This window comes from Sabethes cyaneus, chromosome 3 (assembly GCF_943734655.1).
Source record: "Sabethes cyaneus chromosome 3, idSabCyanKW18_F2, whole genome shotgun sequence".
Classification (NCBI taxonomy): domain Eukaryota; kingdom Metazoa; phylum Arthropoda; class Insecta; order Diptera; family Culicidae; genus Sabethes; species Sabethes cyaneus.
This window is the reverse complement of record NC_071355.1, coordinates 98,395,444-98,422,458: the sequence shown is the minus strand read 5'-3', so window position 1 is coordinate 98,422,458 and position 27,015 is coordinate 98,395,444. Positions and strand designations below refer to the sequence as shown.

Here is a 27,015-nt window from a genome sequence, read left to right as displayed (position 1 = left end):
CTGCCGCCATTACCGCTCGCAGAAAGCTGATTTTCCCAGGGGGGATCGATTGCTGTCAAATTCCATACATGTGTGCGTTACCGCAGATGGTGTTTGGTCCATGACGTTTGTACTGTCATGGACCAAACGACGTGTGATTGATTTCAAGCCAGGGGACTCGCAACTTTATTTTTGTCTGCTGCAGTTAACAGAAACTCAAACCCAAACACGCAGCGCAATTGTCGTTTGTATTGTTTTGATCCCGATAATGCATTTATCTGATTTTTAGCGTAAATAAAAGAAACTAAGAAACTTTTCGGAAGCTACATATGCAGGCCAGCGCAGCAAATCGGTGAGAAAAAAAGTAGCAAGAGCGGCATTGAAAATTATGGTCAGCTGCCTGCCCCTTCACATGTGAGTTTCACAATTCCTTACCGGTAGATCCCCCCTGGATTTTCCCCTGTTTTTAACAATGAACTTCACCAAGCAAAACCTTGAAAAAAAAACAGCTTAAAACCCCAATTATTTTATGTAAAGAAGTTCGTAGAAGCGAAGGGGATTGTTCCAAGTTTTATTTTCTCAAAATCCAAAAATAACCCAACCCATGTCGCTAGCTTAATAAGGGGGGTTGTGCAGATTATTCTATATACGAATACCCGAATTTCCAAATCAAACGTTAAATCCGTACTGTTGCATGCATGTGAACTGTGGTCGCCCAGTTAGCTCCGCCTAATGAACCAGTCGTCGTATGTAAGAATCACGACAGGGCGGTGCCGCTACAGAGTTGATAAGATCTTTGCTTTAGCCCCGTAATTTTCCTGTATTCTAATAACCGGCTGCGAAGTCTGTCGATAAAGAAGGGTCAAGTTCTCAAGGACGTTTATATCCATGGCTTTGCTTATTTTGCATGCGTGTGAAATGTGGCGCGTCTCAGTGGAGACAACGCAAAAACTACAGGCATTTATAAATTGCTGCCTTTGATATATTATTTGCCTTTTCTGTAGAAATGACAAAGAGTTTTTCAAGTTCTTTATTTACGTAGAATTGCTGCAACAGCTACATTCAGATGGAAAATAAATTTTTTTGTATTAATTTGCTTCTAAATAAATTTATTGCTTGCTAACACAGTTTGCTAAATAAGTCATTTAGCATGTCCCGCATTCATGAAGAAAAAATCTGGTCCTTTTAACTACACGTATGCTATTTTTGTTGATACCTGATTTATATCGTAGTAAAAAGCTAATAAGCTTTGTATACATAGTATTATAGTTATCTTTTAACACAAGATTTCATTTAGTTTTGCACATGATGGTTCTTCATAGCAGGTTTCTGTTATAAACAAAAACGGTTTGCTGCAAAAGATGTTAATAAGTCCTCATATCAAATGCTGCTAAAATGCGTTGTTAGTGTAAAATTCAAAAAATTAAAATTTTTTTGGTTAGGTATATAATATTAAATTTGGATTATTCTGATGGGGTTGTATGTTCTCGCAACCGACTACAGCGCATAAAAACCCAATTATGGCGAATTTTCACACTAATCGTTTCTCTGTGCCACAGCGCTGCGCGTTGATGCCATAATAATACAGATGTTTGTGCATGCATAAATTTGGGACCCATCAATTATTTAAGCTGCTGTGATTTCTGGCCCTACTAATGTTCTTGAATTTTGAAGCACTTTGTAAACTATTTATGTTATTTAAAAGATTAGGTCGAGAAAATAGAATATTTCAGAGGAAACTGCTGGGTCCCAAACTTACGCATGCACAAATATCTGTATTTGTGGTAGCGCTGCTGTGCCACGCAGCTGTTTTGTCGGTTTTGTCGGCTTAAATTAACTGAGTTGCCAGGTATTTGTTTTGCACCATAATTTTACCCTCTTTTTGTTTTATCATGTGCATGTCATCACGAACTAAACAGAAAACAAAATCTCTTCACAGTAAATATGCATTCACCGGGTTTAAAAAAATATTTATTAGATATTGTGCCTTGCAGCAGTTTTAGATGCATTGTTTCTACTACAAAATTTAATGTAAATTTTTTTTCGTGGTGTTCAGTGCGTTTAAGTGGCATTCTGATTGTCTGTCTAATAAATACTTCTTGAAAGAGTTGTTTGTAGAATAATAGCTGGCAGCTCAGTTTTACTGTTTTGTTATTGTCTGGAGTTTCTGATTCATCATTCATGAAAAAAATGTTTATGTTTATCTGTGGCAGTGGCAGGGCAGTGTCATTTTGGTTTGAATTTGAAGTCGTGAAGGCAGACGAAATTTTCACAATTCGCTGTGTTCATTTCAGTATGCCATTCGATATCGATGTTCGTTTGCCATTCAATTTGCTGAGGAACGTGCCCACTCTCGCGTATCACCAACGTCAGTGTACCTGTACTCGTAAATGGTAAATATAAACGTCATCATACAGCACAGCAGAGGATAAGGCAAAGCAATTGAGGCACAGTGTTGACGTGTTGATTTTTTAGTGGAAATCCTTAAGTAGGCATATAGATAATGTGTTTCTGATTAAATAGTTATAAAACATGTGATTTGTTAGTGTAAAGCTAGTATTATTAGAAGATTTCTCAGCGATAGTTTCGCCAGTGAAATGTAGTAATAAAGTTTACAACCTAAAGTCGCTTCGACTAGTGCTAATCATCTAGTGTAAATAAAAACATTCTCTCAAATTGCTACTTAAAGAAGTGAATGACTACAATGTCAGTGACGTTGACTTGTAATAACCGGAAAAGATTTTCCGGTTATTCACAAAAATTCCAGTGCTTTCTAGTTTGCATTGTGCTAGTAGTAACAGTGAATTATTCCAGTGGATACTTTTATGCTGACGGAGAAGGTCAAGCTCAAGAGAGGTTTTGCTTTTGTCAGGTATGTATATTTCTTGGATTTAATCTGATTGTGCAATCTGGAAGTGTTCTTATTCGTCTAAACTAGACCAATCTAAAGTGTATTTAGGTATTATAAACCAACTTTTGCTTTTCACTTGTGTATTTGATCATGACTACGTTGACAATCAAGGGCTCTGTCGAAATGATATGCAGTAATTATTATACCGTCGTACGCACAACTTCCCTATTTTATGCAGTTTCAGCGATTATGCTTTAGAGGGTATTTCAATGTATGCAATGTTTCCACATCATGTATCCATCTATTGGTGGTGTTCATTGTTTGAAAGTTTTGTATTCATAGTCTCTGTAAAGTCAACAGACTGGTAAAAGCTGTATCTCAGGAAGTTTTTGTTATAGACTGAATTACTTTTGTTTTATTTTTTTGCATATATATAAATTACATTATTTTTAGTACCTTATTTTTGAGAGATACCTACATAGACGATTTAAAAATGACTGTATTTCTTTAGCTCATTATGTGAACATTGAAAAATGCAATTAAGATTTCCTATTGTTTTCAATAGTTGCAGGGAACCATTGACGACTGTAGCTGTAACGTCGATACTGTAGACTATTACAACAATGTAAAGATTTATCCCCGGTTACGCAGTCTTCTAGTCAAAGATTTCTTCCGCTATTATAAAGTAAACCTGGCGAAGGAATGCCCTTTCTGGGTAGACGACAGCAAATGCGCCATGCGCTTCTGTCACGTACAATCATGCGAAGAAAAAGATATCCCACCGGGGTTAAAAGGCGATACATCATCGTATCACAAGGTGAGTAAAGAAATAGTGTGCAGAAGTAACTGTTCATAATGTTAGTCTTGCTGTTGGAACTATAAATGTTTTAATGAGTCATACTTTACCACCAAATCTGTGTTTTGCCATATTTTGTGTAAAATATTAAATAAAAATAATTATAAATATTTTATGTGAAAAAAAAACTAGATGTAGCGATTATAAATGCAACCTTACTGAGCAATTACTGTATTGGATTATCAGAATACCATTCACGTGTTCCATAAAGTGCTTATATCAAGCTTCAGTGGCATTCCAGTTATCAAATATAATAATTCTGGTGTGTACTTCACAGTATATAAAGGAGGTGCAGACATTGACGAACTGCGATGAGGATTTGGATGTGGAGCTGGGCTTCCTCAACACAAGTATCAGCGATAAAGCTCACATAGAGTTTAAAAAGTGGGCGGATTACGATCAGGCTCAGGACAATTTCTGTATATTGGATGACCACGAACAAGATGCCGAATATGTAGATTTGCTACTCAATCCAGAACGCTATACTGGTTACAGAGGCGAATCAGCGAGAAGAATATGGAGCAGCATATATTTGGAGAATTGTTTCCAGTAAGATAAAGATAATTTGCTTATGTGTACTGCATTTAAGCTAACTATTTAACATCATAATTTTCAGATCACATTCAGTCCGACGTACTAATCCCTATTCTGCCATGATTCCGTATAAAGATATGCTTCAGAGCGAAGTTTGTCTAGAACACCGTGTGTTCTATCGAATGATCTCCGGTCTGCATTCTAGCATCAATATTCATCTTTCGGCACATTACCTTCTTTCCGAAAAGAATTCAATGGGTTTCGTTTCGCCGACAGGAATATGGGGTCCCAACATGGAGGAATTCGAGCGACGATTTAGTCCGCAAACTACCGATAACGAAGGACCACACTGGTTAAGGAATTTATACTTTGCTTATCTTGTGGAACTTCGAGCTCTAGCTAAAGCGGCTCCATATCTAAGAAGCGAGGAGTATTTTACTGGCAGAGATCGCGAAGATAAAGAAGTCCGAGTCGCAATCAAAGATCTGCTTAATGTAATCGAAAGCTTTCCCACACATTTCAATGAATCGGTTATGTTCAGCGGAGGAACATCTTCGGTGAAGCTGAAAAACGAATTTCGTGAAAAATTTATGAATATATCGAAGGTGATGGACTGCGTTGGTTGCGATAAATGTCGACTGTGGGGAAAGTTACAGGTAAATTACAGGTCGATGGTGAGTAACGTAATATAAACTAAAATGGAATTGTTGCAGACTCAAGGAATGGGAACGGCTCTAAAAATTTTATTCTCAGGCAAATTTGACGATCAAATCGAGTCTAGTATAACAACTAAACTAAAACCCGATAATTCGCAGTTCAAACTAAAACGAGCAGAAATCGTTGCGTTATTTAATGCTTTTGGAAGGTAGCATCCGTTCATTCGACAGTGATTGCATATTTTTCATTAATTCGTCTTTTTCTAGACTCTCCACTAGTATTCATGAACTGGAAGAATTCCGCCAACGAATGCGATAAACACGGCTTGTGATAGAGATGATTTTAAATGAGGCAATTAAACAAAAAACAGTGATACAGGTGCTTACGTGGTAAATCAAGCAAAGGAACATCTATAGACATTTTAAACTGGCGACAAAAACCATTATGGATATCTTTGCTGCTGAGTATAGTGCAAATTGTGATTTGTTGCTCATTTCTGTACCCAACACTTGTGCTTGCAACTTAAAAAATGTGGTGAATAAGTATGCATGTGGTTATTTAATTTAATTTAAAAGACTTATATTTGATCTTTCTGTAAATATATTTTTGTTTTCGTAAGACTGATGAGCATAATGTTCTAAAATTAATATTCGAATTTTCCTTATACAGTGAACTCTCGGAAAAGTTAACTCTCTGAAAAATTAATTGTTCAGAAAAGTTAAGCGAATATTAGCTCTCATTCAACACTCTAAAAAATTAATTTTTGCCTTAACTTTTCTGAGAGTTTGAATTTATTGATTGTTCAAAGCGTTCATTCACACACGTGTGATTTCCTTCTATCTTTCTTTCTCATTTTTCGGTTTATTGTCGCCTTTTCACAGCTTCATAAAGAATTTCATCATAAACTGGGATTAAATTAAATACCGGACAGTTGTAGCAATAGTCCAATACGGGCACATAGTTACTTCTTCATAGTTAGGATTTGCGATAACATACTGAAAAAGCGCAAACTCAAATTGAATTTAAAATTTTTTTTTTCGGAAAAGTTAATCGACGCTTTCCCCAATCGATTAACTTTTCCGAGAGTCTACTGCATATTCCATTTTGAGCCCAACATATTCTTAAGCGGGAGGAGGCCTTTACATGGGCCATTCGCAATGAGCACCGAACTCAACAGCTTCCTCTACCAGTTTGGTAGTCTGTGGTTTTCACGCACAGACGTACAGGGTTGGTTGAGTCTAAATTCACTAGCAGGCTCAATTAACATGTTTGTGTTTACATGAGGGCCTATGTCCCTATGTTAATTTGGGACTGAATATGTTTGTATCTACGAGTGCAATCTTAAGAAATTAGATAATTTAAAAGAGGTTAAACGGGAATTGGAAAATTCCTTCTAATCCTACTACATTCAGAATTGAATTCTACCGTATTTAAAATTAATTCTACTAAAACGTTCAAAATTAATTTATAAATATTCTAAAAAAGGTTTCCCGTCTGACAGACGTTCGGAAATTTGTGGAAAAACTCAAATTTTCAAATCGTATTCAAAATCGTATCAATTTTGATTGTATATTGACTCATTCAGGTATTACCGTAAAACTAACTAAATATCACAATATTAGCTAATACATGTAGTTTTAAAGGGTAGCGTTACCCCGTGCATATTTATGCCACCTTCTTGCTGTACATAGGACTGTGAAGCGATATGCAGGTTGCGATAGGATACGAGCTAACAACAAGATCGCCCGACAAAGAATTCGGTTGCCTTGGTAATTGCCATTGATTGTTTATTTTGGTGTTGATTAGCGTGGCAGAATATTGTTTTTTATTACATAGGTATTCGTCGCAGAATTTTAAAGTTTTAAATTTGGGTAAAATTTGCTTGAAAAATGGTTTTACTACACGTGAAGCGAGGAGACGTAAGTCAATTTTTATATGAAGGTAGCGTAAATACCTCTGTTGAAGAGATTTCACGGGAAATAGTAACGATCTATAATGGTCAATTGAAAGTTAGCCGCGTATGTTCCGGTAAGAAAATGTTGACTTTTTTACCGATCAAAAACAACCAATTTTGCTGTTCTAGAAATCGAAGAATTGTCAAAACATGGTACCATGTTACCACCGGAAATGCTTGGACTAACAGAAGAACAGGTAAAAGAGTTGCAATTGGTCGATGATTGGGGAGAGAAGTGCGTACCATCTGGAGGATGGTCTAACAGCCCAGACCCTGTAGGCCGCAGGAATGGTCGCAGTCCTCAATCCAAAATGCAGGAGATTTTGTTAAAAACTGTGAATGAGGCCAGGCTTGCTGTATCAAATAAACTTGTATTGGAGGGAAAAACATTGCAACATAGAAATATTCAAGACGCACTGGATTTACTGCGGGGTGCCGTAATGATTGTTTATCCAATGGAACTGCCACCGCATGATCCCATTCGAATGGAATTTGCAAACATAGAAGATTTGACTGGAACACAGGTAACATATAATCAAACTTTAAGGTGAATGGTTCCTCAAATCTTTGCATTTCCATTAGGCATCTCTAGAAGTCATAGAACCGGCAAAAGCCCAACTCTGGTTTGCGGGCAAACTTATGTTAACTGATCGCAAGCTCGGTGATATTGTTGGCACCAACGAGAAAACAAAAATTATTATCAAGTTGGCGAAAATTGAAGAGGGAGCTCCAGGCCGTGAGCCCGTTGTTAGCGAAGAAGCGCGGAAACAGCTCATGCTACAAGCTTATCGTCGCCAGGAAGAGCTTAAGGTGAGTAACAAAAGACCGTGAGTATTTATTTTCATCGGTTTGCAATCAACTGCACAATTTTAGCAATTTGTTTGTGCATTTCAAGACAATATGATTCGAAGTCACTGTTCTACTCGTCCGTCTATCCTATTTGGAGAAAATATGGAACTTGTTGGTTGAAATGTCACATAATCTCGATTAATCGTGATGACTCGTGATATTTTAAAAGAACTGTGGGCAAGGGTTGATCACGAAAAAACTTCAAACAGAAAAATCTTGCGCTTTATTTTTTATTCAATATATCGGGTAACATTCATAGGGTTCAACCTTGTATTGTAAGACCACTGTTTCACGTTTTACTTCTTACCATAGTTCGTTGCTCCAAAGTTTCCACAACACGGCCCATAATCGTTTATACCAGCTGTTTTCCCACGTTTCGTCGCTAGGAGTTCTATCCTTCTTCCACAGCTTCCTCTTTCGCATTTTCGCAAGCGACTAGTACATATTCTCCCGTATTTGCCGGACTCTTTGGAAACCACATTGGTGCCATTGTCGTCGAACCACCGTTTGATCGATTTGATAAGTGATAGCTGGCCAATAGAGTCAGGAAAAGCTATCAACTTCATGCTGCTCCAGTGAAGCAGCAATCTCTGCTAAAAAAGGTTTTTATTTTGTTAAATTTTCAGGAGTTACGGATGCGTCTCTTTTCAGTCCGTAGCTGTAGATCGCTTGCCAAATGAGGAACTTTTTCGGAAACCTCAACCTCAACCTCTTTTCTATTTTGCAGTCAACGAATTTTCGTAGAGCTTCCTTGAGTGTTTCTTTGCCTCAAGATTTTGCTTCACGTTACGATCATATGTGTTAAAACTGCTCAAGCCATTTCTCTTTGCTTTTTGGACGAAGGATTACGACACTCTTGGTATTTTTCCGCGAATTCAAAGAAAATAAAGGAATAGGAAGGAGGAAGGAAGAAAATAAAATAAATCCTATACTAAGTAGTAAGTTTTACTAGCCACAACTCTAGACTGGGTTAGTTGTGGAGGACCAGAGCCGGCGTTCAGGCCGGCAAACTCGTGCGATCGCACGGAGCCTCACGTTTGGTGATGACTAGAGAAAAATGTTGAAAATACTAGTGGACAATCCCTGGCTGTATACAACATAAGTGGCTGTTTAGAAAAATTTGCATGATTTCCATTGTATCCTTTCCCATTTTATTTAAATGCAAAGTGCAGAGTGTTAAGCATAATTGGATGAAATTAGGCCTCGCTGTTGTAGAAAGTGTTGTTAGATAATATGCCAAACGACTCTACTCTGCTTGTACGCCGAATTTTTACGGAGCCTTCGTTCAAATGGGCACTTGGCTCTTTTGAACCAATGAAATTTCCAGATCCGAATGGTATTCTACCCATTTTCTTACAGAGAATAAACAGCGTTATAATTTTCGAGCTCATTACCATTTTTCGTGCCGGTTTGACTTTGGGACATATTCCGAATTGTCGGAAAGTACGCAGATAAAGGCATACCAAAGGCAGATAAGAAAGAGAAAATTATGCATAAGTCTTTCAGAGCAATAAGTCAACATCAACATGTTTTCTTTGATATTTATGAAGCTTTCGATAACACGCTCTTCGCTTTAATTATCACAGCTCTTTGTGGCTCTCTTTCAAAATTAAATTGACCACACTATAATGAGCTAGATTCAAGCAATGCTTTTGAACATTGGGAGAGATGCCGGTCAATATTTTAGCGATGAAAAGAAGTCCACAAGGAGTTCTCTGTCCCCTGCTTTGGTCACTGGTAGCCGACGCGTTCCTTCACAAGATATCGCAGGATATCAAAGGAAAGTTTGACGCAGTAAAGCTAGGAGCCGGGCACTTCAGGGGACTTCTAACTGGACACAGCTCCACTCATTATCATTTAATCTATATTGGATGATACCGACACCTGCCACTTTTGTAACTCTGAACTTGAAAGTTCAGCGCATCTGCTTTGCAATTGCGGGTTTCTTGCTTTATCTAGGCATAGCTTCTTCGGACTTCCTTCTCACTCCATTCCGAGTATAGAACCCAACTCCTAAAAAGTCATTGATTTTACTAGCCATGTGTTACCGAATTGAGGTACAGGATTACAACTATCTAGCTAAACTTCATCAATGGGTTTGAGCCGCCTGTAAACTGTCTAAAGCAATCATGGTCTGCTTCAAAAGACGATCTTTATGTCAATGTCAGTGGCGTTTTAAGCCAGTGCTGTTCTGGCATACAAAAAAGACCTCGCTGCTTAATCTGCATAGGTCCTCGCGCGCTGTAACGCCAATATGGTAGCACTTTTAAAATAAATAATTATCCTAGTAGGCAGTATGTACAATGTAAGGTTGCATTAAATTGCAAATTTTGATGATTTTGTTTTCTTTCTACCCTTTCCAGAAAAATTGAAAATTGTGAAAAATGTCACATGTATTCAAAAGCCAATTCAAAACTCATCTATAGTCAACTTTCGCTAATTGCACTAAGCTCTTAGCCCACTTAGTTAAAGACTTTCGTTAATTGGGGTGAGATGTCGAAAGCGAGGGATACATGGATTGTTTTTGTCGAAATCGTCGCAGAAAGATTTATAAAAATATATACGCTTATTAAACACGGAATCGAAGCGAAACTTAATCTTTTCGTTGTTGAAATTTATTTCTAGATTGTTTAAAAAATGAAAAGTAGAATTTCATACGACAATTTTAACATATATTGACATTTTTAACTGTTTCGCCGTGATGCTAAAAACGGGAGGGTCAAGCTTAAAAATGGTCAGGTAACGATATGATACAACTGTATTCCATTTAATTAATTTTAATATTTTCCATATAAATTATTTTCTGCATTTGAAACAGTTTATTCAAGAGCCCCACATTCAAGAAAAAATACACTGTCAGAAATGACGTATTACTTCGTTTCAGATGGGCTATAGCCCTATTAACGGGAGCCAGATTAAAACGTAGCCCACTTAAAGATAGCCCAACGAACGAAAGTTGACTGTACCCTACTCCATTTTCACCGGATATCTAAAAAAAGAAAAGGTTATTTATTTTTCATGTTTATTTCATGTTAAAACCGGTGGCAGTTTTGTTAGTTAAACCATTTATAGAAATCGTTTAAGGGGTCAATCCCGGCGTAGTGGTTAGCATTCACGCCTCTCACGCCGAGGACCCGAGCTCAAATCCCAATCCCGCAGAAGTCACGAATTACTTAAGCTGTTAAAGTATGACTATAACCTTTACGTCCCCGACATCACGAATGATGGTACTTGCAGTTACACTTTTAGCTCTATCTCCACTTATTTTCATTCGATTTTTATGCAATTAGCCTTAAAAGAACCACAATAGATTGACCTTTAATGAAAAAATAAGTTAATCAATTTTGGTTACATTTTCCCGGAGATATTCCAGATCGCAGTGGGATTTTTTTTGACGTCATAATTAGCATGAGAAATAAAACTCTGAAATCTGCTTAACAGAGTGCGCAAAAGTTATCCATTTCATTTGTGGGCAGTCAGAATGAATCTTAGACTATCCTGTAGAGTGTAGAGCACAAGTTCATGTCCCACACTCCGGAACATCCGGTATCGGTTGTACCGGAACTGAAAATTGGCCGTTTTGAATTCTCTTCAGTAATATGGCAAAAGGGGTATCAAATCAAAGGATTTTTCAAGGCGAGTTCTTGCGGGACTTTTGAATGTATTTTGACCCGATCTGGGCATTCCGGAATATCCATGGTCGGTTCTACCGAAACTGAAAATTGATCATTTTGAATTCTCTTCAGTAATCTGGCAAAAGGGGTATCAAATCAAAGGATTTTTCAACGCGAGTTCTTGGGTGGACCTTAGGATGCATTTTGAGCCGAGCTGGACATTCCGGAATATCCGTGGTCGGTTCTACCGGAACTCAAAATTGACCTGTTTGAATACAGGATAGTGTAAGATTCATTCGTATCGACCACAATTGAAATGGATAACTTTTGCGCACTCTGTTAAGCAGATTTCAGAGTTTTAATTCTCATGCTAATTATGACGTCAAAAAAAATCCCATTGCGATCTAGAATATCTCCGGGAAAATGGAACTAAAATTTATTAACTTATTTTTTCATTAAAGGCCAATCTGTTGTGGTTTTTTAAGGCTAATTGCATAAAAATCGAATGAAAATACTGGGACAAAACACTCAAAATGGAGTTGAAGTTTTCCATGAATTATTATTTTTCTATGAAAGTAGATAGACTAAATAACTATATTCCAAAATTTCAGAGCGCTGGGAATGATACAGCTTTTTGGAGAATTTTTTGAATCTGAAGTTTGTGGGAAAACTTCCCATATTTTTCCTTCAACGGAAGTTTCGAAAAAATGTTTTTAATCGTATCCTGTTAGGTATTTGCATACAAAGGAAACGTGATTTGGTATTGAAATGGTTATAGATTAGAACCTTATTTTGCAAATTGACGAAAATCAAGTACACTCTAAAATATATTTGTTTCAAATCTCAAAATAATAACACACATGTGATTTCGCATTTTCAAAGTTGAGCATCTTTTTTTGGGAACGGAAGGTAACCGTCATTTTTTCATATTTTATGTAGAATTTAGTCTACTTTCCAAAAATCATATCCGCATTTTGCGCAGATTTGCGCAAAGACTAAAAATATTGAATTTTTTAGAACCATGTGTTTTAGGCAATTCCGCTTTGTAATTACTTCTAGCAATACTATTATAGATATTTTTAAAGACAATCTTTGAGCATTTAGCAGCTAAAGGTTAGTACCAGGTCAGCAGAGCAGAAGTGACACTTTGATATTCAAATTTTAGTGAATAAACATGGTTATTGGCTGGAGAAAGTGCTATTTTTAAAATTCAAAAATTTATTTTCAAATGTGGCTCAACGTTATGGATTGCTGAGTGTTACAAGGTCATTACTACTTCTCCTAATTAGCCCAATGCAAAAAAGACACAAAATAAAAATAATAGTTCAAGTAGTTATAAAACTTTTCTTAGAAAATTATTTTAGAGACACCCTAATTATTGATTTTTTTTAAATATTTTCAAACTTTAAGTTATAGTAGTCAATTTGGTTCACAGTTATATGCAAAATATGTAAATTCCATACTACTTTAACAATTTTATTAGTTTTGTCTCAGTTTTGTTCTGACTGGCGCCACTGTGGGACGTAAAGAATAATAAAAAAATCGTGCTTTACAACATAAGACGTCTCCACCGTCTTTGAGTTTCTGAAGTGGCATGGAACTGTTTATCTGCAGATAGTTGCTGAATTTTCGAATTCCATTTCTAAAAAAAAGAATTTACATGGAATATGAATTAGACATTTGTATAACTTAACAGAAACTGAACATGGTGCAGTGGATGTTTATGCTTTTACTTTGTTTTAGTTTTAGGAACGCAGGAGCAACATAAATATTGGTGGATCAAACACAAAACCTGGCTTGGGAAGACCAAAATTTTACCTTTTGTTTCGAACGTGTTCGAACATTTTACTACCATTTGCGCAATTATTTGTAATATTGGCATATAATCTAGTTTCCTTTTGTAAAATTGATAACTGACACTAATAAGTGATGTATTTGTTTGTACTTTGTTTGATCGTATAATATACGAAGCTCGTTCGGAGGTGGTGAATTTAAAAAGTTTACCTTTACACTATTGGGCAAAATAAATAAAGTAAATTAAATTATTAACATTTTCGGCGTAACAAAAAACTTTGAATAACCATTAGAATTGGTATGATAGGATGCAAACGGATAGTTTCATGTTTGTAAACTTGATGACAATGTATGTGTCTTTCACTTTTGCGAATCGTTCTGTTGCGACTGTTCGGCAATTCAAGATTAAACCCCATTTTGTAGTATTTCAAAGCGTTATTTATTTTGTCATAAAGATCTCTGAGTTTTCAAAAATTACAAATCTATTCTCTGTGCAAATTACTATTGTAGTTATCGTATCAGCATTAACCGACAAAGACTAAACTTCAAAGTTAAAGCGTGACATTTTTTTTGCGTTTCAAGCGTTTCTTGTATAGTAGAATGTTACTATCGAAACAGTAATAATTTATTTCTCTTTTAACTACAAACTATCGAATTGGGAAAAATAATTATTAAATGCCCTCAACTATTCGCTCGGTATTTGTTTCGCTGACAAGTACTGTTTCATGATAAAATATGGAATTTGATTCAGTTTAAACCTTTGACTATGTTAATTCCTTATAGTAGGTATGAAATCTGAGATTGTAACTAAAATAAAACACGAAACAATTGTTTTTGGTGCCAAGTTTAGTTAATGGGAAAACCGCTCCTCTCTCTCTTCGTTTAAAAATCGACGTTTCTCTGTGGGCAGCGTCAGTATTCGGGTTGGTGTTTTCCCAGGTTGTTGTACTACCGAAAGCTAAAGGCTGCTTGTTCGTTGATGTGGTCTATTCAGTTGCCGATCTTAACGGTGATGACGGTTTCCGGGGTGTCTCTTTATCTCATATCTTGCTTATGTACTCTTGAGAAAGCTCAATGTTCCATGATTCTTTACTAGAGTAGCGTGCCAACCAAGTACGTCATTGTGAACAAGTGGACATAGTGTTTTTATTGATTGTGTTGATGTTGTAATTATCGAGAGATAATAATCAAAATGGAAAGAGAAGAATCATTTGAGTAGAAAACGATAACATATAGATCATTAAAACAGTATTTTGAAAATAATTTTAAAAGGGGAAACAAAGTATATTTTTTACAACATATGTAATACGATATTCAAGAAAAAAGAAATTAAATTGTAACTTAAAATGTTCGTGTAAATATTGGATGTAACCAATAATTTCAATACTTTAATATTGAAAATTTGGAATCTATTTTAATGCTATCGCGATCGAACAGTTTGGCTGTATTTACATTCTCATGTACAATTTATTTTTATATTAAATATACTGTTCTATACAATATTTACAAGACGCATTTTTAGCGTTTAAAGAAACGTTATATTTTACAGGCATATTACTAAAAATGCGATATGATTAAAATGAAAGTGTTTACTTAACTTTACCTGTACTTTTCAAGTCGGTAGAAGTTTAGCAAACATTTTATTGATTAAATTTTATATCTTTAATACTACTGTTTTTTTCTCTCTATCGAACTGTTGCAGTTTTATTTTCGAAATACGGTAGAAAATGTGCTAGTGCGAGTTGATAAGAAAATTTCAATACATGCTATAAGACACAAGCACCTTTGCGTTCATTAAGCTTTGAAAATATTGAAGCGGTTTCATTAAGGATTATTAAATAAACAGGCTGATAAAACAAATGAGTTGAATAACCCATGCAGCCATTAAGCTAATTGAAAAGAAACGCTTAGAGATGCCGATAGATATATTACTGTAAGTGTTGCAAATGCTCGCTGCTCCAGATTCTCTATGAATCGATTTAATTTTGTAACGGTTCTTGTTTGAGGCTGGCGTGGATTTTGACTTAACTTCCGATTTCTAGAGTGTACGTGAGTTAACAAAAATTGTGTAGGGTGTGGGTGTGTGCAGAATGTGTATTGTTCCGAATGAAGTAAAATCAGCTGCTACGTGATGGTAAATCGAAAATAAACTTTCAGTAGTCTAATTCGTCTTCCTCGTCGTCACTACGGCAGAGAAGTTTGCTATAAAAATATATGAGAGAAAAAAGCGAAAAATGATACTCTTTTTCAAGATAGGGAAAATTGCGATATAACAAAACCATTTCATCAAGAAGTCTGGGAAGCGATAGGCACAACTGTCTACTGAATGATGGTGGAACTAGGGTAATCCATCTATTTTGCACAGTGCGATACGCGCACTCTATTTTATACGTTTACTGCAAAATTAAATGGAAGTGTCCAAAATAAAGCACGCATAACGCACTGTCCAAATTAGGTGAATCACCCTAATACTAGTTATACAACAATATAAGGATGCACGCATACAGTATTGGAAATTCAGCTTCCGTTTTGAATTGTATAGGCTAGGGGCTGAGTTCCCAGACTTCTTAAAGAGATGTCGTTAGATATGTCCTAACGATTCGGTAATTTATTTATACTTATGCTTTACATGGCACCTATCTGGTGATCAATAGTAAATAGTGGCGGTACTAATTTTGACACTATGTGATACTACAATGAAATTTCTGTATATCCGAAATGTAAGTATTGTAGTTTTGATGGATAATTTTTGAGTACACAGAAGGATACATTGAATGATTTAGGTTCTAACATTTGTGTGTGTATTCTAGAATTTTAAACGTAATTGTATCAGGATTCTTGATTATTGTGTAATGTGTTAGTGATTGAGATCTTGAATTTTTCGTAATAAAGATGTCATTAGTCGTTTTATGGTATATTTATGGTATTATGGTATTTTAGTTATACGTAACGACATGAGAATTGTACTCGAAATTTCGAAATTAGCACTTTTAAATATAAGCGCATGAGAATATCAATGCCACGGCATGGCTACGTCTGGTGTACCGTTGACACCTTGTGACAGCAGCTCACGACAGTGTTTGACCCACAGCAGGCGTCTTAGCACTAAAGCCAAGATGGCAGTCCCATCACAAGACTTGGTAGTTACTACAAATAATCGAAGAAATACTGCGAAGTTGGAACACTTAGTATTACCCGAAGCATCGAAATAAGCATATGAAATTAACGATTGACATCTAGAATTGCAAACCATTGAGGTTGTCACGATAGAGTGCTTCTCGAGCAGCTAGAAATCCGATAGTTCGGCATCATGACACTGCAGAAGATCTGTCGTTAACGTAAAAAGATGTGGAATATTCGTGGTAGCCGACGCCGAATTTTATCACAACCCGGTATAAGAGCGCATTTTGCCCAATACTGCTAGATCCATTCATTACCAGAATGAATGGATCTAGCAGTATTGGGCAAAATGCGGATTTGCATGATGGACTGGAAGACATTCGATGAGGGATAGGGCACTGTAGCCTGCATATCGCCAAGAATAATAACGGCCAGTGGTGTATCAACTTCGCAGCCTCCCGAGATCTGGTGATCAAAAGCACTTTCTTCCAACCATTCCCCCATAAAGTCCACCAGCCCACCTGGAGATCTCTTAACCAACGAGCATCGCACCATATCGACCAAGTTCTTATTGATGGTGGGGTGACTTTTTCTCAACTCTCTAACCTGCTATTCAGCATTTCCTTGGAAGGTGCATTACGAAGGGCAAACGTGGAAAGGAATGGAACTATCATCACGAAATCTCACATGCTTCTTGGTTTTGCGGATGACGTCGATATCATCGGAATCAACCGTAGAGCAATGGAAGAGGTCTTCAAGCCATTTAAAAGGGAAGCGGCGAGATTGGGACTTACCATTAATACCGCCAAAACGAAGTACATGGTTGCTGGTAGGGAACGTGGGAGTCCAAGTGGTGTTGGTGTCGAGGTGGAGTTAGATGGGGAACTTTATGAAGTAGTGGAGGAATGTATATACCTTGGTACACTCGTGACATGTGACAACGATGTAAGCCGCGAAGTAAAACGACGAGTTGCAGCTGCGAACCGGGCTTTCTATGGATTACGTAGCCAGCTGAAGTCCCGTAGTTTGCAAATTAGCACAAAACTGGCTCTCTACAGAACACTAATCCTTCCGGTGGCTCTTTATGGACACGAATCATGGACGCTAAGGAAAGCTGATCGGCGACAGCTTGGGGTTTTTGAGCGTAAAATTCTGCGATCTATACTTGGCGTCAAAATGGAAAATGGAGTGTGGCGCAGACGCATGAATCATGAGCTGTACCAAGTATACAAATATGCTGATATAGTGAGGGTAGTGCAATGTGGCAGGCTGCGGTGGGCTGGACACGTGACCAGAATGCCCGACGAAAGAGTAGCCAAAACTATTTTTAGCAGAGAACCAGGAAGAGGCCGTAAACTCCGAGGCAGACTCCGCACCCGGTGGGTGTGTGCTGTCGAAGACGATGCACGTTCAGCTGGTGCTCGTGGCGATTGGAGAACGGCAGCCCAGGACCGATGGTACTAGAGGACCATGATTCGTTCGGCGCAGGATCGGTAACGGACCGTTGCCACTAAAGTAAAGTAAGTAAGCTATGGCAGATAATGCCTGGGAATGGTTTTCCGTATAAACTTACGCCGTTGATCAAAACTGCCCTGGAGCAAGTGAAGTGCTCTTGAATACTTTGGAATCGCATTAAGAGTTGCGGCAAGAGGAGTGACTATTCTCTATGTGGTTTAACATTCCCGTTAAGAGTGTGAACCCAGGGGCGGGTATTAAAACAAGAGGCACGAATTTTTGCAAAAGTAGGTAACTCTTAGGCTTCGCGGACGACGTTATCACTAAGTACTTTGCGAAGGTGGTGCAATCTACTCCAGGTTAAGAAGTCGCCTTCCTCGGACAGTGACTGTTGACAGTAATGAACTTGAAATAGTTGATGGGATCTTTGGTTACCGCCAATAACAATGCGATGTCGGATGACAGTGCGCGGAATTTTGTTCTCCTGAAGTCCCCCCCTCCTCCTCGCTGACTAGCGGGTGTCGATGCGCTCAAGGAACTGGCGACGAGTAGGCCAGAATCAAGGGGGTAGGGAATCCAGAATTCTCGATACAGCACGTTCCATCCCCGGCTGCTTAGGAATGAATGAAGCTAAGCTCGGTCAGTCTGTGCACGATCTCATCGTACGACATCCGGACGATGACCTGTTGTAGAGATCAGGCTGCAGCCAACCGTACCCAATCACCACAGTCGCCCTCAGGGCGCCACGCCGCACCCGGCCTCGTCGAAGATGAACCACGAAACAAGATTTTCTGGCCTCGCAGCCCACCAGTATAACCGTCCAGATCACAGCCGAATGTAGCAGTTCATGTTTTCGAGTGAATAAAATTCCGTAGAAGGTACGTTTTGTCACGTCAAACCAAACATTCGAAATCTCCTTCATAATCACAACACCCTGGGACTCGGAAACAAAAGAGTCCTCCCAGTCTAGGAGGCGGAGCTTTGATAACTTCCCCTTCTGTGTTGCTGCTCCTTTGCGAGATAAGAGAACTTCTTTTTGTATTTTTAATCGCAAATTATTAGACATGAAAAATATGAATACGTGCACGAAAGGGCACAGCTGAAGACATATTGGAGTAAGTATATAGAAAATGAGCGTGAATGTTTGCGTTAGATCGAAAGGCAGAGTGAATACAAGCGTTTTAGGCCATGAGACACATGAACATACAAGCTAAAAAAGTATGAAGTTGTTAGTAAAGGATAAAACTTTGTGAAATTTATAATACAAAATAGTGAAATACTTGTTTAGCGTACACACGTCGAGGATTAGAGAGCACGTCTATTTGCGCATCAGATGGGAAATTCGATCAGGAAATTCAAAATTTAGATCATGGATATGTAGCGAAAGAGTTCATAGAGGCACACACAGAATTGGACTAAATTGCTGGTGACGTGATTAGCTTTGATCACATTAAATATGATCAAAGAGTGGTTTCTTTTATATAACCGATTGTAGTTTGGGCTGAGGTCAAAATGGTTACTACCTTCGAAAGAAAGAGAGAAGCATTGTAAGGTTAATCTAGATCATGCCATACTCACTTTTCCTTGGTAGGGTACTTTTCTGCGTAGACGCGTGGAGATTTGTGGCAAGCTTTATCGCAGCAGGGACAATACCAATAGCTAAGCACTCCTATCGATACGGCAAAGAGCACATTTGGTATGATCAACGAAAGGATGAGATGCTTAAGATTGTCATCCCACGAGTAGCGAGCCACTACCATTTCAGGATAGGCACGACTGTAGTAACAGGGAAAAGGCTCTCCTACGTGGGCGTATCTGTAAAACAGATCAATGCAGCTGAACTTTTCCGCCACTGAGAATGTTTCGTCTTTACTTACCCATATTTTTTTGCAAATTCAGTACAATTTACTCGTGGAGGATAACCACAACCTTCTGTGTTAACCAGAAATTTGGTATCCATTACATCCCATTCAATAGCATCAAGATCCCGTGGCTCCTTCTGTAATGCATGATATGCAATCTTGGTGTAGTTGACTAGCAGCTGGTGGCATCTAATGGCGGCTGTTGTACAACCTTCCCGACAGGAACTCCACGTGCAATTTCGCATTCCCTCGGCATATACATGGTCTGTTACTACGCAGGTAACTGGCACGGGATCGTAGTCTGCTACAATGGTGGAAATGGCAGGATCCACCACAAATGGTATTAAAAAAAGAAACGCGAATACCGACAGAATCGCCGTAGTTCCTGAATAGTTGATTATATTTGCTTATTTTTCGTGGGAAAAAAATTCATCTACGTTATTTGAGCGACTTACCCAAGCACAAGGAGGTGTAAAATTTAGCCTTTTCCAGTAGTTCCGCAATCATTTCCTCCCGCGTAGGTGGTTTTGGTTCCTTGCTGGATTCTGCCACGCTGGGTGTTCGACTGTGTGCGAGACTTACTTTGCTGTTGTTCGAACTGGGCTTACTCATTGTGGTCAGACTGGCAGCTGCCGACAGGGTCGACAGCGATGAACGAAGGTCGTTGGTTGATTTCATGTTTGTATCGATTTGTATGATTGTTGTTAGCGTAAAGAGTTTTGTGTTTTTCTTCTTCTTCTATTTTCTATCGTTAATCTGCGATTCAGAAACGTCGTTACATATGTTTCAGATAATTGTGTTTGCTTCTAAATGGCCATTTATCTAAATTGTCTGCTAAAATCGTTTTTCTCTGCTGCTATATCTATGGCTACTTGCTATTTAAGATGTATTAAGCATTGTTAAATTGTTCAGATTCGATAATTCACGCATTCCTCTGTTCATACATTCTGCTGCTTGTAATCAGTTTTCTACTAGCGTCAGAACACGGCTTAAGTTTCGGATGTTCCGTTCGATTGTGATTCGTTTGAGTTGCAAACCGCGGTCTTTTCTTTCTCGTACGGTCCGTGTCTGGCTGAGTTCTCGTGTTTATCAGTTTTTGGTGTAAATTTTCAACTTTTCTTGTGGCTAATAAAACTTTAAACTGAGTCTAATTCAACAAAAACACTTGTCGATAACAACAAATATTTTACATATCGCGTGAAAGTGTACAAAACGTTGTTTAACACTCATTAATGGCCTTAATAGCTTTAGGTTATTGCGGATTGCTTCACAAAAGCGAACATTAACAATATCGATATCAAAATAGAGTTTTCTCCTTCGGTTTTAAAACAATTTGAGAGCTTCTCTAGGTTTGCAGGGAGTACAGTAGTTCGGGGTAACATTAACTTATCATATTGGTCTTTGGATTTATGAGAGGAGTAGTGTAAAGGTTTTTTTTCTGCAGGATGCGTTAATTCACGCACAAGTCCTTTAGTTGTTGGAGTAGTACGTTTCGTGCAGTTACTTAAAATAGTGTAGGGATTAAATGTGTTATTGTCTATTGGAGCTTAACATTGGTTGTGTTCTTCTTCTGGCTCAACATAACCGAGTACAATCTGTTGCACACTTAATAAAAAGTAGACGGAGAAAAGTAGATAACACGACTTATCCGTTCTTTTGAAAGGAGAAGAATTTGAACTGTAGACGCAGATTAGTGTAGCGAAAATACACCCGATTGATGAACTGGACTGTCTTCTTGCAGTAGAGGAATGCCTGGGAAGTTAGATAGAGAAAATTTTCAATTAGTAGAAAACACTGCAATTACAGATAGTCTGGTGACAAGCCAATTTTCCAATTATGTACAGCCACAACTCCTGAAACAACAAGGATTTTTCGCCACAATGTTGATACGAATTAAGATAATCCATGATTTTGCACAAAATCCTTGATGTTGATGCACAACGATGACGGTGGAGGGGCTGTGTTGGAAAAATGTATCAGTCACCGCATCTATCGTAAAAAGGTCAGTGGAAAGTAAAGTCCTTACGTGATGGATCTCAGAGAGCCATAACGGAGTCGCCACCTCCACCGCCATCGCCAGAGTTGGCTTTAGCTTTGTTCTTGACGCCCCCAGTCGCCGCGAGCAGCTGTTTATTAGCACATCCAACGAATCGCATCTTCGCATCGTCCCCAATAAAGATCGTCTTTTGACAAAACGTCAGAGTGAGACAGGAAACGGCAAACAGGATAGTCGGTACGAAGAATCCAACAACAAATTGTTTGTACGTGGTGTCCAAGCTAAACCGTGCCACCACTTTGTCCGTGTTCGCTTTGGAATAGAAGCAAGGAAATCTGGCTCGAGCATTGTGATCCGTTCCATCTTTGCCATATTCTTTGAGAAAGTCTTTACATTCATCCTGGAGAGTATTGACGCAACCCTCCAGATTAATCATTAGCCCGGACTCATTTGAAATAGTTAAATCTTGTTCTAATGGTGCTATCGTTTTCAATGGTGTCGAAATAGCGTAATGCAAATAACTAAGATAGGTGAAGTTGGTAAGATCTGTCAGTTCTTCCTTCTCTAGAAGCGACCCATTGACACAATCGGTCGCTTGAATACCATTGGTTGTATTTTGGATAGTGTAGCAAGAGGACATGATCACTTTCCCGTCACTTTCGTTCCAAACCTCTTGATTCGTGACCGTATCAACCGCAACTGAACATTGCGAAAGATAAACTTTATCTCCACTCAATAAAATCATATTCTTATTCCGAGTCGGAATGTCCACACAACGGCGGTCACAATTGTATGGAGTTTTTATCTTTCGGCATGTTCCACGATTGCATGAAAAAAGACCGTTTATGTCTATACATGTAATCTTGCCTCTTCTCCCAGAACATTTGAGCGGTGCATCAGTATTTTTGAACACGCACTCAAATGCATCGGTTATGTTTATGCACATCCCTAACGAGCAGTTGAAGGTACCCGTTAGATTTTTACATTCATCTGCTATGCAACGGGCCTTTTTGGCGTTCTCTTGATCTATCCCGTAGCATGTTTTATTTGCCGAATTCGTACAGTTTTGGAACGTTAAGCTACTTCCGTTGGTGCGCAGGTGCACGTAGATTTGTATACATGCTCCAGAGGTTTTGCTAAGACACCATTCACCGCAAGAACCCCACTCGCAGGCTTCCTTGTTGACGGACTTGGTTGTCGTGCACATGACTGGCGTTTCGTCAATACCACTTTTAAATGCACGCGATGAGGGCATATAGATGGCTACCGTGAGATAGACGATCGCCACCGTACTTAGTACAAAAGTCAGCTGGCAGATACATATCATTCCGCAGATACGCGTATCCTGCGGGGGAATGATTAAATCCTCTTCGGGGATCGGTTTCTTTTTCCCCATCGTTGGAGAGCAGGCTTCACCTGATTTCTGTACGAGCAGAAGTTATCTGTTAATGAAATATTTCAATATAAGATATTATCGGGTTTCAGAAACGTTTTGGATCACGGGGATAACGTATGGTTGTGAAATACTTTTCATTGTGTGTTTATGTGTATTTTTGTGGGTGCGTTTATTATAAATCTATTTTAAATAACGGATTAAATAATGTACTGCCACAGAGAACAGACAACCTATAAAAAGATCCCCACTTGGATTAAATGTATGTCAAATTAACCTGAAAACTATGAAGATGATGTCGCATTAAGGTGCGAAGGTGCATTAAGTTCTACAACAATTTACAACAGCTAGCTTCTGGCGCTAGTGTAGTTTTTATAGTTCATATATTCTAGTGCTAGAGGCAAGCTGTTGTCAGCATGCAAATCTATCTAATTAGTCTGGAAAAGAATCATTTAGGTGAAAACCATGCTGGAGGTGACACTACTATATTAGGCGATTTTAATTTGAAATTTTATTCGAGAATTCCTGAGAAATTTGTTCCTGAATGGATGTCTGTTCTCTGTGATAATACTGGAAGCTCGCTCTATCAAAAAACAAAGGCAATTGATTCGAAACAGTTACTGCACTAAAACACCAGTTCCATACGCCGACGCTGCTGTTAGATGAAAGACTAATTTTACATAGAAGTTCGATATAGTCTCAGTAATTGTCAGATTTCGTTTACATTTGCGTCACGTCAAGTGACCGAGATCGATCTGCACGGATTTGAACCAAATTTTGCCAGATTGTTCGTTTTACGTCAGAAAGTAAAAATCCAAAATTTGGTGCCGATTGGACATCCCGTCGATTAATAGGAGCACCTCGATTTTTAAAGAAAACAACCGCGGCGTTGACCCAAAATTGACCCAATTTCTGATTGTCTGAAAGTGACATGCAACCGTTGACTGGAAAATATAACGCGTTATCGTTTTCAGTTTTACCGAAACTCGTTAGTGGGAATACGAAGATGAGTAATTATTTTCGAATTTTAATTTATTTTGTTTTCTGTAGTTCTATGCTTGGTTCTAGGTTTTTTTTTCTTGTTGGGGACCTTGGACCACTGCGACCAGTTCTTTGATCTATTGTGGTGTGTCCTCTTTTGCTGTATGCCTTTACTATGAACAGCTACTATGTTGTTTAGTAATTGTTATTTTAATTGAAGGCATCATCCCAACACGGTAATATGTTGAGAATAAATTGTACTACTTTCTGAGGAGAACTAGCCCATATTTCCGAATTGGTTCTAGGTTAGTTTCGTTTGTACACGAATTTTAATTTTCAAAATGAAATGAAAAACATGATTTTGGTCGCATAAACTGCGCCGTATTCCGGACGAGTTCTTCGGCAAATGAAGTGATTTTTAAAATGTGATTTTTATGTGCAGGCAACAATGGCGTAGAGTGTACAAAGAATTTTTAATCGGGAAGACGGCCATAATGAAAAGAAAAGTGAGAAGCCAGATGGCATATCCTGTCCTAGGTCAAACCCTCTTATTTTCTCTTGCTTATATCTCCGGAAATATTGGGTTTAGAAAGACACTACTCGATACAATTTCCAACCCAAGAAATTCAAAAAAGATAATATTTTTGAGCATCACTGCTACCAAATATATTTTAACTCGATTTGAAAATTTAATTTACATTTTTCTCTCAATGAGTACAATTTGATCTCAAAAATTTCAACATTATCAAGTTTTGCAGTTCTTTTTATGTGAGACTTACTCATCGTCACGAGGTGTTCTTTGCAGATCCCGAGATACAGTGTTTTAAAGCAAGCAGCCCCCTATTTTTTATGTTAAACCAAGAGCAAAATTACTTTTTCTTGCAGTAGTGATCCTCTGTACAATGTAAAAGTTGCAGCTTCCTGAAGCTTGGTGATCAGAAGCACTTTCTTTCAAACCACCTGGAGATCATCTGATCAACGAACTTTAAACCAAATCGACCATATTTTCATCGAGGGCTGGTTTTTCTCGAACATCACCAACGCACGCTCGCTACGGGGTGTGGATACTGGTTCGGACCAATGGACCATTACTTAGTATCAGTACATGTGCGCTCAAAGCTATCAGGTTTATACCTCGCGACCAAACCGCCCTCCTCGGTTAAACATTTGGTAATTAGACAACCCGCGAGTTGCTAAACATTTACGTACTGGATGAAGCTCTGCCTGCCGCTGTGGAGCTAGATGCTTCGACCCTTAAAAAACGGAGGGAATATGATACGCACGACCGTCAATGGGGCCGTAACCGTGGTGATAGGTGAGGAAACCTCGAGCGCTCAAAATGATTGGTCTACAAGCGATGGAGAGGAAAAAAAGAGCTTTGAAAAACTATCTCAACATTTTCACGAGAGATAATTTGTCTAAGTATTGACGAGCGCGGAATGAGTGTTCCACGATCCTGAGGAGGAAAAAGCGCCAGAAGGTAGAAAGGGATTGTAGGGAGCTAATTACACGCTCACGTTTTACGAGAAGGTGAACCTAATTCGTAAGCGCTACACTCCTAAACCTGACATGTGTAGGGACAAGGGAGGGGATCTAATCACAAACGAGCGTGAGGTGATCAACAGGTGGAAGTAGTTCTTCAATGAACATCTCAACGGCAATATAACAGAAGGAGACGCAATGAAAGTTAACCTAGGAGCGCATACAAACGCTAACAGCGGGCCGACACCCGATCTCGAAAAGATTCGGTGAGAAATCGGTCAGCTGAAGAATAATAGAGCCGGCGAAAAGGACTGACTCCTGGCAGATCTCTAAAAATGGCCAAGAACCGCTAGCAACGGCACTACCCTGCATAATGGGAGAAGAAGAAACTACCGGAGGAGTGGATGGAAGGTGTGGTCTGTCCCATCTACAAAAACGGCGATCGGCTAGACTGTTGTAATTACCGCGGCATTACGCTAGTCAACGCCGCCTACAAAGTACTCTACAAATTTTGTTACGTCGTCAATCCCCAATAGCAAGAGATTTCGTAGGGCAGTATCAAGCGAACTTTATTGGGGCCCGTACTACTACGGATCAAATTTTTACTCCCCAAATCCTCTAGAAATGTCGGAAATACAACGTGCCCACGCATCATATTTTAGTGGATTTCAGGGCAGCATACGATACAGCTATGGAAAATAATAGAGGGGAACAGTTTTTCAGACAAACTGACGCGGCTGATCAAAGCTACTCTAGAGCGAGTGATGTGCTACTTGCGCGTCTCGGGAGCATTCTCGAGTCCCTTCGAATCGCGCAGAGAACTACGGCAAGGGGATGGAATGTCCTGTATGTTATTCAATACCACTATTGAAGGTGTGATCCGGCGAGCGGGCATCGAAAGGAGAGGAACGATCTTCAGTAAGAAAAGCCAATTGCCTAGGAGACTAGGAGGATATGGTAAAAAGAGGCTCCAGAGATGGCAACGTTTGCCTCCCAAAAATAGCGACTATTGACGGTGATGAGCTGGAAGTGGTGAATTAGTTCATATATTTGGGATCTCTGGTTACCGCCGACATTTTGTTTTTCATGTGTGGACCCATCACTGCGACCAGTATAGTTGACCTATTGTGATATCGCCCGGGTGTTTGCTGTATGACCAGCACTGCATTTCTTTTTGCTATAATCGCTATTGAGTGAGTGATATGCTTATTAAATTTTATGCGTGCTTGTGTGTATTGGGGTCCCTGGCGAGGACTCATTCGTACCTTTGACCAGTACACTTAACTACACCGTTAAAGGGCTTCAGAGAATTCAGCATGAAGGAAGGGTAAATGTGGGGCTTAAAAATAAACCGCCGACAATAATACGAGTAAGGAGATTTAACGCCTACTTTTCCCTTCGCAAGGCTCTTCGATCAAGGAGCATATGCCGCCGCACAAAGCTGACGATGTACAAAACGCTAATTAGGCACTACTTGGAGAGATTCTTGTCGTGCACCTGATGAAAGCGGAGAGACTACGGTGGGCCGGCCACGTCGCAAGGATGCGAATGCCGGACGACTGTGCAGTGAAATCCATTTTCTTCAAGAACCCCACCGGCACCAGGAATAGAGGGACTCATCGTGCTAGATGGCAGGAC

General features: G+C 38.8%; 4 protein-coding genes across 4 annotated transcripts; 2 read left to right on the top strand and 2 right to left on the bottom strand.

Annotated features, from left to right (window-relative positions):
* The first annotated feature begins 2,201 nt into the window (after window positions 1-2,201).
* On the top strand, window positions 2,202-5,482 carry LOC128741794 (ero1-like protein). Its single transcript, XM_053837839.1, has 6 exons — window positions 2,202-2,851; window positions 3,396-3,647; window positions 3,964-4,235; window positions 4,303-4,876; window positions 4,934-5,085; window positions 5,144-5,482. Exons 1-6 carry the CDS (start codon window positions 2,675-2,677, stop codon window positions 5,193-5,195), a joined length of 1,479 nt encoding a protein of 492 aa, XP_053693814.1. The 5' UTR covers window positions 2,202-2,674; the 3' UTR covers window positions 5,196-5,482.
* A 1,284-nt stretch (window positions 5,483-6,766) lies between these two features.
* Window positions 6,767-7,838, top strand: LOC128739916 (cilia- and flagella-associated protein 298). Its single transcript, XM_053835418.1, has 4 exons — window positions 6,767-6,905; window positions 6,961-7,355; window positions 7,414-7,658; window positions 7,727-7,838. Exons 1-4 carry the CDS (start codon window positions 6,767-6,769, stop codon window positions 7,836-7,838), a joined length of 891 nt encoding a protein of 296 aa, XP_053691393.1.
* Window positions 7,839-15,241: 7,403 nt separating this feature from the next.
* LOC128741141 (protein tipE) lies at window positions 15,242-20,203 on the bottom strand. Its single transcript, XM_053836741.1, has 4 exons — window positions 19,981-20,203; window positions 19,541-19,910; window positions 19,242-19,478; window positions 15,242-15,290 (listed from the first exon to the last, which is right to left on the bottom strand). The coding sequence occupies exons 1-4, from the start codon at window positions 20,201-20,203 to the stop codon at window positions 15,242-15,244; spliced, it is 879 nt and encodes a 292-aa protein (XP_053692716.1).
* A 1,358-nt stretch (window positions 20,204-21,561) lies between these two features.
* On the bottom strand, window positions 21,562-22,917 carry LOC128741140 (uncharacterized). Its single transcript, XM_053836740.1, has one exon. The coding sequence runs from the start codon at window positions 22,915-22,917 to the stop codon at window positions 21,562-21,564; it is 1,356 nt and encodes a 451-aa protein (XP_053692715.1).
* Window positions 22,918-27,015: the final 4,098 nt, after the last annotated feature.